This window comes from Lagenorhynchus albirostris, chromosome 11 (assembly GCF_949774975.1).
Source record: "Lagenorhynchus albirostris chromosome 11, mLagAlb1.1, whole genome shotgun sequence".
NCBI classification, from domain to species: Eukaryota; Metazoa; Chordata; class Mammalia; order Artiodactyla; family Delphinidae; genus Lagenorhynchus; species Lagenorhynchus albirostris.
In genome coordinates, this window is record NC_083105.1 from 26,440,772 (window position 1) to 26,455,538 (window position 14,767).

A 14,767-nucleotide genomic window follows, 5' to 3' on the forward strand; every position below is an offset into this window, starting at 1 on the left:
TACCACAGTTATCCATTCACTTACTGAAGGACACCTTGGTTGCTTGCAAGGTTTGGTAATTATGAATAAAGCTGCTATAAACATCTGTGTGCCAGTTTTTGTTGGCTGTAAGTTTTCAACTCATTTGGGTAAATACCAAGGAGTGCAGTTGCTGGATTGTATGGTAAGAATAATGAATTAGGGCTTCTGTTGCTCCACATCCTCACTAGCATTTGGCGTTGTCAGTGTTTGGGTTTAGTTCATTCTAATAGGTGCGTGTTGGTATCTCATTGTTGCTTTAATTTGCAATTCACTGATGACATGTGATGTGCAGTATCTTTTCATGTGCTTATTTGCCTTTGTATATTTTCTTTGGTGAGATGTTTGGCTCATTTTTTAATCCAGTTGTTTTCTTATTGTTGAGTTTGAGTTCTTTGTATATTTTGGATAACAGTCCTTTATCAGATACATCTTTTGCAAATATTTTCTCCCAGTCTGTGGCTTCTCTTTTTATTCTCTTGACAGTGTCTTTTGTAGAGCAGAAATTTTTAATTTTAATGAAGTCTAACTTGTCAATATTTTTTCATGAATCTTGCCTATGGCGTTGTATCTAAAAAGTCATTGCTATACTTAAGGTCATGTAGATTTTCTCCTATGTTCTCAGAATTTGATAGTTTTGCATTTTACATTGAGGTGTGTAGTCCATTTGAGCTAATTATGTGAAAGGTGTAAAGTCTGTGCCTAGATCCACGTTTTACTTATGTGTGTTATTTTTGCATGTGCTCGTTTGTCAAAGATCAGTTGACTATAATTTAGTCTGTTTCTGGACTCTCTGTTCTTTTCCATTGATCCATGTGCCTATTCTTTGGCTGATATATTGTCTTGATTATTGTTGCTTATATAGTAAGTCTTGAAGTTGGGTAGTGTCAGTTCTCTAACTTTGTTCTTCTTTAATATTATGTTGGCTATTCTGGATCTTTTGCCTTTCCATATAAATATTAGAATCAGTTTCTTGATATCCACATGATAACTTGTTGGGATGGTATAGAATTCATCTATCAAGTTGGGAAGAACTGACATCTTGGCCATATTTAGTCTTCCTATCCATGAATATAAACATTTTATTGTTGCCTGCCCTTTGCCCCGAGGTGGGAGGGAGGAGGCTCCTCAGAGCCTAGCACAGGAACTGTAAAGGAAATTGGTAACCACTGGCAAAGAGCACGTGCTGTGAGGGATACCCAGAGCAAAAAAAAAAATAGTTAAGGTGTGAAAAGTCTCTGTTACGGTAAGGCCAAAGAGTGAAAGGAACGGAGAGAACAAAGGTTACTTCCGTGAGGCTGGGGAGAGGAACACGCTGGCCAAGTGGACTGTTGAGGAGACTCCTGAGGAAGGCAATTCTGACATATGCTACAACATGGATGAACCTTGAGGACATTGTGCTAAATGGAATAAGCCAGTAACAAAACGACAAATACCGTATGATTCCACTTATATGAGCCGTGCGGCTGACAGGGTCTTGGTGCTGTGGCTGGGTGTCAGGCCTGAGCCTCGGAGGTGGGAGAGCCAGGTTCAGGACATTGGACCACCAGAGACCTCCCGGCCCCACGTACCATCAGTCGGTGAGAGCTCTCCCAGAGATCCCTGTCTCAATGCTAAGACCCAGCTCCACTCAATGACCAGAAAGCTCCAGTGCTGGACACCCCATGCCAAACAACTAGCAAGACAGGAACACAACCCCACCCATTAGCAGAGAGCCTGCCTAAAATCGTTCCTGCCCACCAGAAAGACAAGATCCAGCCTCATCCACCAGAACACACAGGCACCAGTCCCCTCCACCAGGAAGCCTACACAACCCACTGAACCAACCTTACCCACTGGGGGCACACACCAAAAGCAGTGGGAACTACGAACCTGCAGCCTGCAAAAAGGAGACCCCAAACACAGTAAGTTAAGCAAAATGAGAAGACAGACAAAAACCCAGCAGATGAAGGAGCAAGGTAAAAACCCACCAGACCAAACAAATAAAGAGGAAATAGGCAGCCTACCTGAAAAAGAATTCAAAGTAATGATAGTAAAGATGATCCAAAATCTTGGAAATAGAATGGAGAAAATACAAGAAACGTTTAACAAGGACCTGGAAGAACTAAAGAGCAAACAAACAATGATGAACAACACAATAAATGAAATTAAAAATTCTCCAAGAGGAATCAATAGCAGAATAACTGAGGCGCAGGAGAACGGATAAGTGATCTGGAAGATAAAATGGTGGAAATGATTACTGCAGAGCAGAATAAAGAAAAAAGAATGAAAAGAACTGAGGACAGTCTCAGAGACCTCTGGGACAACATTAAATGCACCAACATTCGAATTATAGGGGTCCCAGAAGAAGAAGAGAAAAAGAAAGGGACTGAGAAAATATTTGAAGAGATTATACTTGAAAACTTCCCTAATGTGGGAAAGAAAATAGTCAATCAAGTCCAGGAAGCACAGAGAGTCCCATACAGGAAAAATCCAAGGAGAAACACACCAAGACACATATTAATCAAACTATCAAAACTTAAATACAAAGAACAAATATTAAAAGCAGCAAGGGAAAAGCAACAAATAACATGCAAGGGAATCCCCATAAGGTTAACAGCTGATCTTGCAGCAGAAGCTCTGCAAGCCAGAAGGGAGTGGCAGGACATATGAAAAGTGATGAAAGGGAAAAACCTACAACCAAGATTACTCCACCCAGCAAGGATCTCATTCAGATTCGATGGAGAAATTAAAACCTTAACAGACAAGCAAAAGCTAAGAGAATTCACCACCACCAAACCAGCTTTACAACAAATGCTAAAGGAACTTCTCTAGGCAGGAAACACAAGAGAAGGAAAAGACCTACAATAACAAAACAATTAAAATGGTAATAGGAACATACCTATGGATAATTACCTTAAATGTAAACGGATTAAGTGCTCTCACCAAAAGACATAGACTGGCTGAATGGATACAGAAACTAGACCCGTATATATGCTGTCTACAAGAGATCCACTTCAGACCTAGGGACACATATAGACTAAAAGTTAGGGGATGGAAAAAGATATTCCATGCAAATGGAAATCAGAAGAAAGCTGGAGTAGCAATTCTCATATCAGACAAAATGGACTTTAAAATGAAGACTATTACAAGAGACAAGGACATTACATAATGATCAAGGGATCAGTCCAAGAAGAAGATGTAACAATTGTAAATATGCATTCAACATAGGAGCACCTCAATGCATAAGGCAAATGCTAACAGCTATAAAAGGAGAAATTGACAGTAACACAGTCATAGTATAGGACTTTAATACTCCACTTTCACCAATGGACAGATCAATCAAAATGAAAATAAATAAGGAAATACAAGCTTTAAATGAGACATTGAACAAGATATACTTAACTGATATTTATAGGACATTCCATGTAAAAACAACAGAATACACGTTCTTCTCAAGCACTCATGGAACATCCTCCAGGATAGATCATATCTTGGGTCACAAATCAAGCCTTGGTAAATTTAAGAAAATTGAAATTGTATCAAGTATCTTTTCCCACCACAGTGCCGTGAGACAAGATGTCAATTACAGGGAAAAAAAACTGTAAAAAATACAAACACACGGAAGCTAAACAATACATTACTAAATAACCAAGAGATCACTGAAGAAATCAAAGAGGAAATCAGAAAATACCTGGAAGCAAATGACAATGAAAACACGATGGCCCAAAACCTATGGAAGGCAGCAAAAGCAGTTCTAAGAGGGAAGTTTATAGCAATACAATCCTACCTCAAGAAACAAGAAAAATCTCAAACAACCTAACCTTATACCTAAAGCAATTAGAGAAAGAAGAACAAAAAAAGCCCCAAAGTTTGCAGAAGGAAAGAAATCATCTTAAAGATCAGATCAGAAATAAATGAAAAAGAAATGAAGGAAACGATAGCAAAGATCAATAAAACTAAAAGCTAGTTCTTTGAGAAGATAAACAAAATTGATAAACCATTAGCCAGATTCATCAAGAAAAGGAGAAGACTCAAATCAACAGAATTAGAAATGAAAAAGGAGAAGTAACACCTGACACTGCAGAAATATAAAGGATCATGAGAGACTACTATAGGCAACTATATGCCAATAAAATGGACAACCTGGAAGAAATGGACAAATTCTTAGAAAAACACAGCCTTCTGAGACTGAACCAGGAAGAAATAGGAAATATAAACAGACCATTCCCAAGCACTGAAATTGAAACTCTGATGAAAAGTCTTCCAACAAACAGAAGCCCAGGACCAGATGGCTTCACAGGCGAATTCTATCAAACGTTTAGAGAAGAGCTAACACCTATCCTTCTCAAACTCTTCCAAAATGTGGTAGAGGGAGAAACACTCCCAAACTCATTCTGTGAGGCTGCCATCACCCTGATACCAAAACTAGGCAAAGATGTCACAAAAAAAGAAGACTACTGGCCGATATCACTGATTAATATAAATTCAAAGCTCCTCAACAAAATACTAGCAAACAGAATCCAGCAGCACAGTAAAAGGATCACACACCACAATCAAGTTGGGTTTATCCCAGGAATGCAAGGATTCTTCAATATATGCAAATCAATAAATGTGATACACCATATTAACAAATTGAAGGATAAAACCATATGATCATCTCCATAGATGCAGAATAATCTTTCGACAAAATTCAACACTGATTTATGATAAAAACCCACCAGAAAGTAGGCATGAGGGAACTTACTTCAACATAATAAAGGCCATATATGACAAACCCACAGCCAACATTCTCAATGGTGAAAAACTGAAATCATTTCCACTAAGATCAGGAACAAGACAAGGTTGCCCACTCTCACCACCATTATTCAACATAGTTTTGGAAGTTTTAGCCACAGCAGTCACAGACAGAAAACAAATAAATGGAATCCAAATCGGAAAAGAAGTAAAACTGTCATTGTTTCAGATGACATGATATTATACACAGAGAATCCTACCAGATGCTACCAGAAAACTACTAGAGCTAATCAATGAATTTGATAAAGTTGCAGGATACAAAATTAATGCACAGAAATCCCTTGCATTCCTATACACTAATGATGAAAAATCTGAAAGAGAAATTAAGGAAACACTCCCATTTACCATTGTAACAAAAAGAATAAAATACCTAGGAATAAACCTACCTAAGGAGACAAAAGACCTGTATTCAGAAAACTATAAGACACTGATGAAAGAAATTAAAGTTGATACAAACAGATGGTGAGATATACCATGTTCTTGGATCGGAAGAATCAGTATTGTGAAAATGACTATATTACCCAAAGCAATCTACAGATTCAGTGCAATCCCTATCAACCTACCAATGGCATTTTTCAGAGAAGTAGAACCAAAAGTTTTACAATTTGTATGGAAACACAGAAGACCCCGAATAGCCAAAGCAATCTTGAGAAAGAAAAATGGAGCTGGAGGAATCAGGCTCCCTGACTTCATACTACACTACAAAGCTACAGTAACCAAGACAGTATGGTACTGGCACAAAAACAGAAACATAGATCAATGGAACAGAATAGAAAGCCCAGAGATAAACCCACACACCTATGGTCAACTAATCTGTGTCAAAGGAGGCAAGAATATACAATGGAGAAAAGACAGCCTCTTCAATAATTGGTGCTGGGAAAACTGGACAACTACATGTAAAAGAATGAAATTAGAACACTCCCTAACACCATACACACAAAAAAACTCAAAATGGATTGGAGACCTAAATATAAGGCCAGACAGTATAAAACTCTTAGAGGAAAACATAGAGCACTCTGACATAAATCACAGGAAGATTTTTTTGACCCACGTCCTAGAGAAATGGAAATTAAAACAAAAATAAACAAATGGGACCTAATGAAACTTAAACGCTTTTGCACAGCAAAGGAAACCATAAACAAGACAAAAAGACAACCCTCCGAATGGGAGAAAATATTTGCAAATGAATCAACAGGCAAAGGATTAATCTCCAAAATATACAAGCAGCTCATGCAGCTCAATATCAATACAACAAACAACCCAATCCAAAAATGGGCAGAAAACCTAAATAGACATTTCTCTAAAGAAGATATACAGATTGCCAACAAACACATGAAAGGTTGCTCAGCATCACTAATCATTAGCAAAATGCAAATCAAAACTACATTGAGGTATCACCACATACCAGTCAGAATGGCCATCATCAAAAAATCTACAAACGATAAATGCTGGAGAGGGTGTGGAGAAAAGGGAACCCTCTTGCACTCTTGGTGGGAATATAAGTTGATGCAGCCACTATTGAGAACAGTACGGAGGTTCCTCAAAAAACTAAAAATAGAAGTACCGTACGAGCCAGCAATCCCACTACTGCGCATATACCCTTTGAAAACCATAATTCAAAATGAGTCATGTGCCGCAGTGTTCATTGAAGCTGTGTTTACAGTAGCCAGGACATGGTGTCCATCGACAGATGAATGGATAAAGGAGATGTGGCACATATATACAATGGAATATTACTCAGCCATAAAAAGAAACGAAATTGAGTTATTTGTAGTGAGGTGGATGGACCTAGAGTCTGTCATACAGAGTGAAGTAAGTCAGAAAGAGAAAAACAAATACAGTATGGTAACACATATATATGGAATCTAAAAAAAAAAGTGGTTCAGAAGAACCTAGGGGCAGGAAAGGAGTGAAGATGTAGACATAGAGAATGGATTTTAGGACACGGGGTGGGGGAAGGGTAAACTGGGACGAAGTGAGAGAGTGGCATGGACATATATACACTACCAAATGTAAAATAGATAGCTAGTGGGAAGCAGCTGCATAGCACAGGGAGATCAGCTCGGTGCTTTGTGACCACCTAGAGGGGTGGGATAGGGAGAGTTCGAGGGAGACGCAAGAGGGAGGGGATGTGGGGATATATGTACACATATAGCTGATTCACTTGTTACACAGCAGATACTAACACAGCAACGTAAAGTAGTTATATTCCAGTAAAGATGTTTAAAATAATTTATTGTTTATTCTTTGACTTCTTTCATCAAAGTTTTATCATTTTCCTCACGTAAGTCTTATACATATCTTTTTAGATTTATACCTGTTTCATTTTGGGGGGGGTTTAATGTGTATGGTATTGTTTTAAGTTTCAAATTCCATTTGTTTATTGCTGTTGGAAGAAAGTGACTTTTGTATATTAATCTTCTATCCTGAAATTGTGCTGTAATTGCTTATTAGTTTGGGGAATTGCCTTTTTTAAAAAAATTAATTTATTTAATTTATTTATTTTTGCCTGCTTTGGGTCTTCGTTGCTGCGCCTGGGCTTTCTCTAGTTGCAGTGAGCGGAGGCTACTCTTTGTTGCGGTGTGCGGGCTTCTCATTGCGGTGGCTTCTCTTGTTGCAGAGCACAGCCTCTAGGCGTGTGGGCTTCAGTAGTTCTGGCATGAGGGCTCTAGAGCGCAGGCTCAGTAGTTGTGGCACATGGGCTTAGTTGCTCCGCAGCACGTGGGATCTTCCTGGACCAGGGCTCGAATCCGTGTCCCCTGCATTGGCAGGCGGATTCTTAACCACTGTGCCACCATGGAACACCCCAGGGCAATTGCTTTTTTAATTGACTCTTTTGGCTCTTCTTTGAGGACAATCATGTGATCTGCAAACAAAGATAGTTTTATTTCTTCCTTTTCTTCCTGTATCCCTTTTACTTTTCTTACTGTGTTAGCTGAGTGCCATCCACTACAGTTTTGAAAAGGAGTGGTGAGAAGGGACAGCCTTGCTTGTTCTTGTTCTTACTGGGAATGCTATTTTTCTCACCATTAAGTATGCTGTTAGCTGTAGATTTTTTGTAGATGTTCTTTATCGAATTGAGGAAGTATCTCTCTGTCCCTTATTTGTTGAGAGTTTTTATCATGAATAGGTGTTGGATTGTCAGATGCAAAAAGTCAGATGCTTTTTCTGCATCTATTGATATGATCATGTGATTTTTCTGCGTTAGCCTGTTGATGTAATGGATTATAGTAATTGATTTTTTTGAATATTGAACCAACCTTGCATGCCTGGAATAAATCCTCCTTGGTCATGGTGTATACTTCTTTTTAAACATGCTGTATTTGATTTGCTAATATTTTGTTGAGGATTTTTACATCTATTTTCATTCTTTTTATTTTAACTCTTAAAAAAGGAGGTGACATTTTTAGCTTGGGGCCATACAAAAAGGGCTACAAGGCCAACTTTGGCCCATGGAGTGTAGTTTGCCAACCCATTTCCTTTACAATATGTATTGTTGACTTATCAAAATAGAATGTTAATTCATACTTTCACTCTTCTCCCATACAGTGCAAGGACTCTTTTGCACTTGTAATTCTGCTTTTATTGTCTTACATACCATTTATATCATGTATTTTAAGTCAGTATATGTTAAAATCCCACAAGCTATTATCAATATTTTATGCAATTAATATTCAATTCAAATTATGCATATATTTATGGTTTCCTTTAATCTTCCTTTCTGCATTGTCAAGTTCACATCTAAGAATTTTCATTGTGTATGAAAAGTCCTTGACTGTTTCTTTAGTGTACATCTTTAGGGATGAATTTATTTTGTTTCTCTGAAAATGTCTTTGTTTTACCATCATTCTTCAAAGTTGTAGTATTGCTGTATTTATCGAATGTTAGTTTGGCAGTTGTTTTCTTTCAGCACTGTACATTGTCTTCTGGCCTTCACTGTTGAAGTCACTTCTGTCTTTTTGTTGCTCTTATTTACAGGCACCTTGTCTCTTTCTGCCTGATTTTAAGATCTTCCCTTTATTTTTGTTTTTAGCTGTCTTAATGTGATGTGCGTAGGTGTGGATTTCTTTTTATTTATGTGCTTGGGGATTGTAGGACTTTCTTTTTTGGTATTTATTCATTTGGCAGTGTCGGGTCTTAGTTAAGGCACGTGGGATCTTTAGTTGCAACATACACAGTATTAATCTTTTTAGTTGCGGCATGCGGGATCTTTAGTTGCGGCATGTGAACTCTTAGTTGTGGCATGTAGGATCTAGTTCCCTGACTAGGGATTGAAACTGGACCCTCTGCATTGGGAGTGTGGAGTCTTAGCCACTGGACCACCAGGGAAGTCCCTGTAGGACTTTTTATATCTGAGAATTGATACCTTTCCTCAGTTTGGGGATGATGTCAAACTGGTTTGTTTGTTTTTTTTTTGAGGTATTGCTTCTGCTCTGTTCTCTCCTTTCTTTCTGGGACTCCAATTTCATGTCTGTTAAAGTGACGTTTAACTTTATTCTCTATTTCTTTCCTTCTTTTCTATATTTTCCATCCTTGTTTATCTTTCTACTTTTTCTTGAACATATTCTTTTAAGCTGTCTTCCAATTACTTCCTAAACTATGTCTAATCTGGGCTGGTTTACCCACTCAGTTGAGCTCTTAATTTTGGTTATCACATTTTTCAAGTTTAGAGTTTCCATTGGTTTCTTTTTATGGTTTCTAATCCTTTCCCAAATTTCTCAACCTTCTTTTCTATTGTTTTGTACACAATTAGAATTTAAAAAATTCTTTTAGATCCATTGTCTGATGACTCTTTAATAGTGAGACCCTGTGTGTCTGCTTGTCGTCTGTTGTTTCTGTGGCTTTCATTCATGTTACCTTATCTTCCCATGAACTTTTACATGTGTGTATTTGTCACATATTTATTTTTTAGAGCAATTTGAGGTCTAGTCTAATATCTTTCTTCTGAATTACCCTTATTCCTAAGAGGCAGCCTTTGAAGTCTCTATCCGAAATGAAGGGTGTTCACCAGGGCTTCTCCACTCCTTGCTGACTTAATATATCTTTCGTTGAATTTAAAGACTGTCCCAGGGCATTCAGTCTCCCAGCTACCTCTCTGGAATTGGCAGATACCTCTAGGGGAATGGTGGTTCCAAGTGCCAGTCTCATCTTTCTGCATCCGTATCTTCCCCCGATCCCATCTCAGTAAATATTTATTCTTTTGTTTTCCAGTGTCTTCAAGCTGATTTTAAAAAAGTATGTATCCAGCTTTTCTTGCTGTCCTTAGCGGGAGGCTTGATCCAAATTACTTAATCCTCTATTACTGGTAATAGAAGACTGTCTTCAGATTTCTTGGTATAAGAGATAGATTATATGGTAACTGAGTTGGGGTTTTCCATTTTTAGCTAAGGACGTTTCCATTTAAAACGTCCTTATATAATTAGTATAAAAAAATAGAAGTTCTTTCTTTGTAACCTTGAATATAGAATGATGGACCACTTTTGAAGGTCAGAGAAAGAATTATTTTATGAGGCCTTTCTATCTATGACACTAGATATCTATTTGGAGGACTACCATACTATATTTTTCAAGATTATTATTGATAAGTTGATTACTACTGAATTAGAGAACTGGATATGTTATATGTGCAGAGTACTTGAAAACAGATAAAAAATTCATTCTGACCTTGGTTAGTTTCACACAAATTGGCAGATAGTTTTCTGTAATTCTTAACTATTCCTAGAGGAGAAAATTCTGGAAAAGGCTATTGGCAAATGCAACCCAGGGGCTCATAACTTTGAGTCAAGGATTTCTTTCCAGTATCTAACTACTGTGTTTAAGCCTATTTATATTCAGTCATCACAGAAATAGAGAACAGTTAGTGATTATCGTGCATACTAGAGTCCATTTTCATTAATATAGGGTTCACAAACTAAGACAAAATCTGTGTGGGGCTTCCCTGGTGGCGCAGTGGTTGAGAGTCCGCCTGCCGATGCAGGGGACGCAGGTTCGTGCCCCGGTCCGGGAAGATCCCACATGCTGCGGAGTGGCTGGGCCCATGAGCCATGGCCATTGAGCCTGCGCGTCCGGAGCCTGTGCTCCACAATGGGAGAGGCCACAGCAGTGAGAGGCCCACGTACTGCAAAAAAAAAAAAAAAAAAAAATCTGTGTGAACAAAGGTGTGATGTGCATATTTATTCAGGGGCTAGCTGGAGTAGAATATTCTTGGCAGATGGTAGGAAATGAGATTACACAAGGTAGATTGGGGCTGATTGTGTAGTGCTTTGCAAGACTGGGTGTTCTGATTTTGTCTCATATATGGGAGCTTTTGAGTGAGAATGAGAAATCAAATAACAGTTTCTGACTGTTAATCTGGCAGTGTTTGGAGGGTAGACTAGAGAGAGAAAATATTGGAAGCAGGGATAATAAAATGCTCTAATAGTCTAGTTACGAGATGATACAAGCTTGACTTCTTGTGGTTAAGTAGGAATGGAGACAATGGAATGCATTTTAAAGAAAGAGTATTTGTTGTTCATACATGGGAAGTTGAGAGAGAAAGCAGAGACTTTGAGGTTGTAAGTGTGGATGAATGGTAGCATAATACTGGTATCAATATCAGAAGCTGGAAAGTAAGGATGTTGAAGGTAGATTGAAAGCAAGGGTAATGAATTTGGTTTAAGATAATTTGAATACAGGGTGATAGAATTGTTCATTATCTGGAAAACAGTTTGTAGTTGTTAAAAATAAAATTTAACAGTAAAATGTTGAAAGTGCAAGGTGCAAGTTTTCCTGTCAGGGAGTCCCCCCATTATTATTTCCCCAGAAGTTACCATCGCTGCTTGGTGTACCACTATTTGACTCTTTTTATGTGTATGTAAACATATGTGTGTGTGTATCTGTCATTTATACTCTTCACCATGCTATGGGGACAGATCTAACTTGTCCTTTTTAATGTATAGTATAGATAAACCTTTATTTATGGAAGTTTAGCTTATTTCTGATTTTTTCGTTTTTTTAATTAAAAAAAGTCACCAAGAAAATTCTTATATAGTAATTACATTTGGGTAGTCATCCAGCTATTGTCATAGAATAAATTCCTAGGATTGGGCCAGGGGATAAGCAGATTTATCATTTTGATACAGGTAACTTTGGAGAAAGCTTACTATAGGTGTTGTGTGTGTGCGTGTGTGTGTGCGTGTGTGTGTGCGTGCGCACGCACGCAAATTAACGTATTTTTTGTGGTATGAGGGGAAAGTATATCATGCATTTGGGTGTGGTACCTACTGGTGATGTGTGTTGGTATATTCTAGCTTTATTATTCAAAAAATTAACATATTAAAAAGTAATGAAATTGCAAACATCAACTCAACTTGGAACAGGAGAAATCCTCCTGGCTTGGGAAAATACAAGGGGGCAGTACACATATGCTTGCATAGAAACTAGAATTGGAGATGAAGTAATGGTGGTGGTGATTGAGAAAGGGATATTCTGAAATTAGTGAAGTCCTGGAAAGTACGTCTAGTAAATATTTCAGTGCCAAGAGGGAAGGAGATAAATCATTTTAATTTTATTTTCCAGAAACTTTCAGGTCTTTGTAAATTTTATTTCTGTGAGGACTTAACTCTCATTTTAGGGTAGGGGTCAGTGAGAATGTTTACTGTCAAGTTAACTGGAATACAGAGGAAAAAAGATACTCATTTTACCTTGGAAATCTTTCTTTTACTAGTAGTAGGACTGAAGGGTAACTTTTGATTTGTAAGCTTTTAGCTAATTAAAACTAAAACCTCATAATGCCTTTTGGTGATATTATTAGAAAGTATTAGATATGTTTATTGTATGTTTCTGTCTCTTAAAAATTAATTTGCATCAAAGAGCAGAATCAAAATTACATGCCAGGGCTTCCCTGGTGGTGCAGTGGTTAAGAATCCGTCTGCCAATGCAGGGGACATGAGTTCGAGCCCTGGTCTGGGAAGATCCCACATGCTGCGGAGCGACTAAGCCCATGCGCCACAACTACAGAGCCTGTGCTCTAGAGCCCGCGAGCCACAACTACTGAGCCCGCATGCCACAACTACTGAAGCCCACGCGCCTAGAGCCCGTGCTCCGCAACAAGAGAAGACACTGCAATGAAAAGCCCATGCACCGCAACGAAGAGTAGCCCCCGCTTGCTGCAACTAGAGAAAGCCTGCGCACAGCAACGAAGACCCAACACAGCTGAAAATAAATAAATTAATTAATTAAAAAAAATTACATGCCACTTTTATGATCCAGTTTATTAATTCCATGGCAGATGTATATTCTTGACAGGATAATGTTGTGGCAGCTGCTACTACAAACAGTGCACTCTGCATTTGCAAAGGTTGAATCCTTGTGCACATTTAACCGAAGAATAAGGAGTAAAGTGTCCTTGAAGGACTTTTACCACTCTGTTAAAATAGATAAAGCAGGAAACCAAAGCAACCTCAATTTTAGTTTGAAAGTCTTCTTATGTAATACGTAGACATCACGTTAATTTATCAGAAATGATGTAGTTCAAGCAAGACTCAGTAATTTAATGGTGGGGTTGTGTAGGCTAAAGATGGTCTCTTGTAGTAAGAAAAGGTAATTCATAATTACCCATGACTAAGGGAGGTACTGTTAGGAAAAAATATATATAATAGTTTTGAAAAAGATGAATGAAGTTAAAAGGGACAGAATTGTTTTGATTAAATTTTTTGTTTTTAATTATTTACAGTAAGAACACTGTGTCATATTTTACTTCTAGATAGAGCAAACATTTGGTTACTTTCATAATCCTAGATTGGTGCTTTTGGGGATAGCTGAGGTGATTGACTTTCCTGTTTTTAGCACAGTGCATAATACATAGATGATCAATATTTATATGTTGACTGATTTATTCTCTGAATCTGCAGCCTGAGTGCAGTCACCTTGTGTCAAATAAAAGATCCTTTGTAGCATTAATCACAGACATAATTACATGCTGAAGGTCATCTTTGTGAAGACTGTGATTCTCCCCAGACACTTATCAAGTTCCAAATAGCTTTTCCCCTGGTTTCAGAGTATGGATTTCGTACCAGGATCCACTCTTGAAGTTTACCTCAGTAACTTCAGGAAACATTGGTGATTTGTGACTCTGGGACTACATATACTGGAAGAGTCGTTACATCTAGTTAGGCTAATACTTGAAGATATGACCTTGATGGGCACAGAAACTGCATGGAAGTAAAGAAAATTTAAGGTATGATTCAACTTTATTCTTGAATTTTATGAACAACTGAAAATCTGAAAATTGGGTTTGTTATAGAAATGATAAGGAGAATAATAAGTGATAAAAAGTATATAATACTGAAGGAGTTCACTGATCACTAATTAAGTGTATTTCTCTCTTCAGGTATAATTTGGCCTCCCGAGATTCTGTCTTAGCACGAAGAAAGTGAAAAATACTCTTGAAAAGAAAACTAAGACAATAAGAAAGCAAGACTTGCTTTTACATGGTTGTCAGCTCACTTACCAATATGGACACTTTTCCCACCATTTTTCCTCCTGGTGGAGACAGTGGGCTGACAAGTTCTCAATCTGAGTTCCAAAAAATGTTAATTGATGAACGGTTACGATGTGAACATCATAAAACTAATTATCAGACTCTGAAAGCTGAACACACAAGGTAAATAAATTACTTAAATTTGGAAGTGAGAGGCTTGATTAAAATTTTTTATTTTGTCTAAATGTTTGCTCTGGAACATACAGTATAATTTTGTTATTTTGCAGTATACAATATACATTTAAAACTTTTAAAATACAAGTAAATTTTCTTTAAATCAAGTGGATTATAAATTTGTAAAAGTCTTGTTTTGAAAGTAGCAAGACATATAAAATTAAATGTATCTAGGTGGCTAAATATGTTTTTTTTCCCTTCAAAGTAAAATTGCATTCAGAAATTACAGTGTTAATAATAAATGAAACTGTAAAGCAATTATATTTGTAAGTTTAATAA

The 14,767-nt window shown here is 37.5% G+C and overlaps 1 protein-coding gene across 6 annotated transcripts in view; it reads left to right on the forward strand.

Annotated features, from left to right (window-relative positions):
• CEP83 (centrosomal protein 83) overlaps positions 1 to 14,767 on the forward strand; it is a 110,723-nt gene that overhangs the window by 31,127 nt on the left and 64,829 nt on the right. For 3 of the 6 annotated variants that reach the window (XR_009543369.1, XM_060165315.1, XM_060165312.1), the window contains exons 2-3: positions 13,832 to 14,011; positions 14,165 to 14,437. The exons of 1 other annotated variant lie outside the window; for it this stretch is intronic. Coding sequence is in view for 4 of the 5 variants with exons in the window: in XM_060165315.1 (XP_060021298.1) it covers positions 14,265 to 14,437 (173 nt within the window). In the remaining variant the exon portion in view is untranslated. Of the gene's footprint in view, positions 1 to 6,996; positions 7,079 to 13,831; positions 14,012 to 14,164; positions 14,438 to 14,767 lie in introns of those variants that run through there. 2 more of the 6 variants (XM_060165313.1, XM_060165314.1) reach the window with 2 other exon arrangements.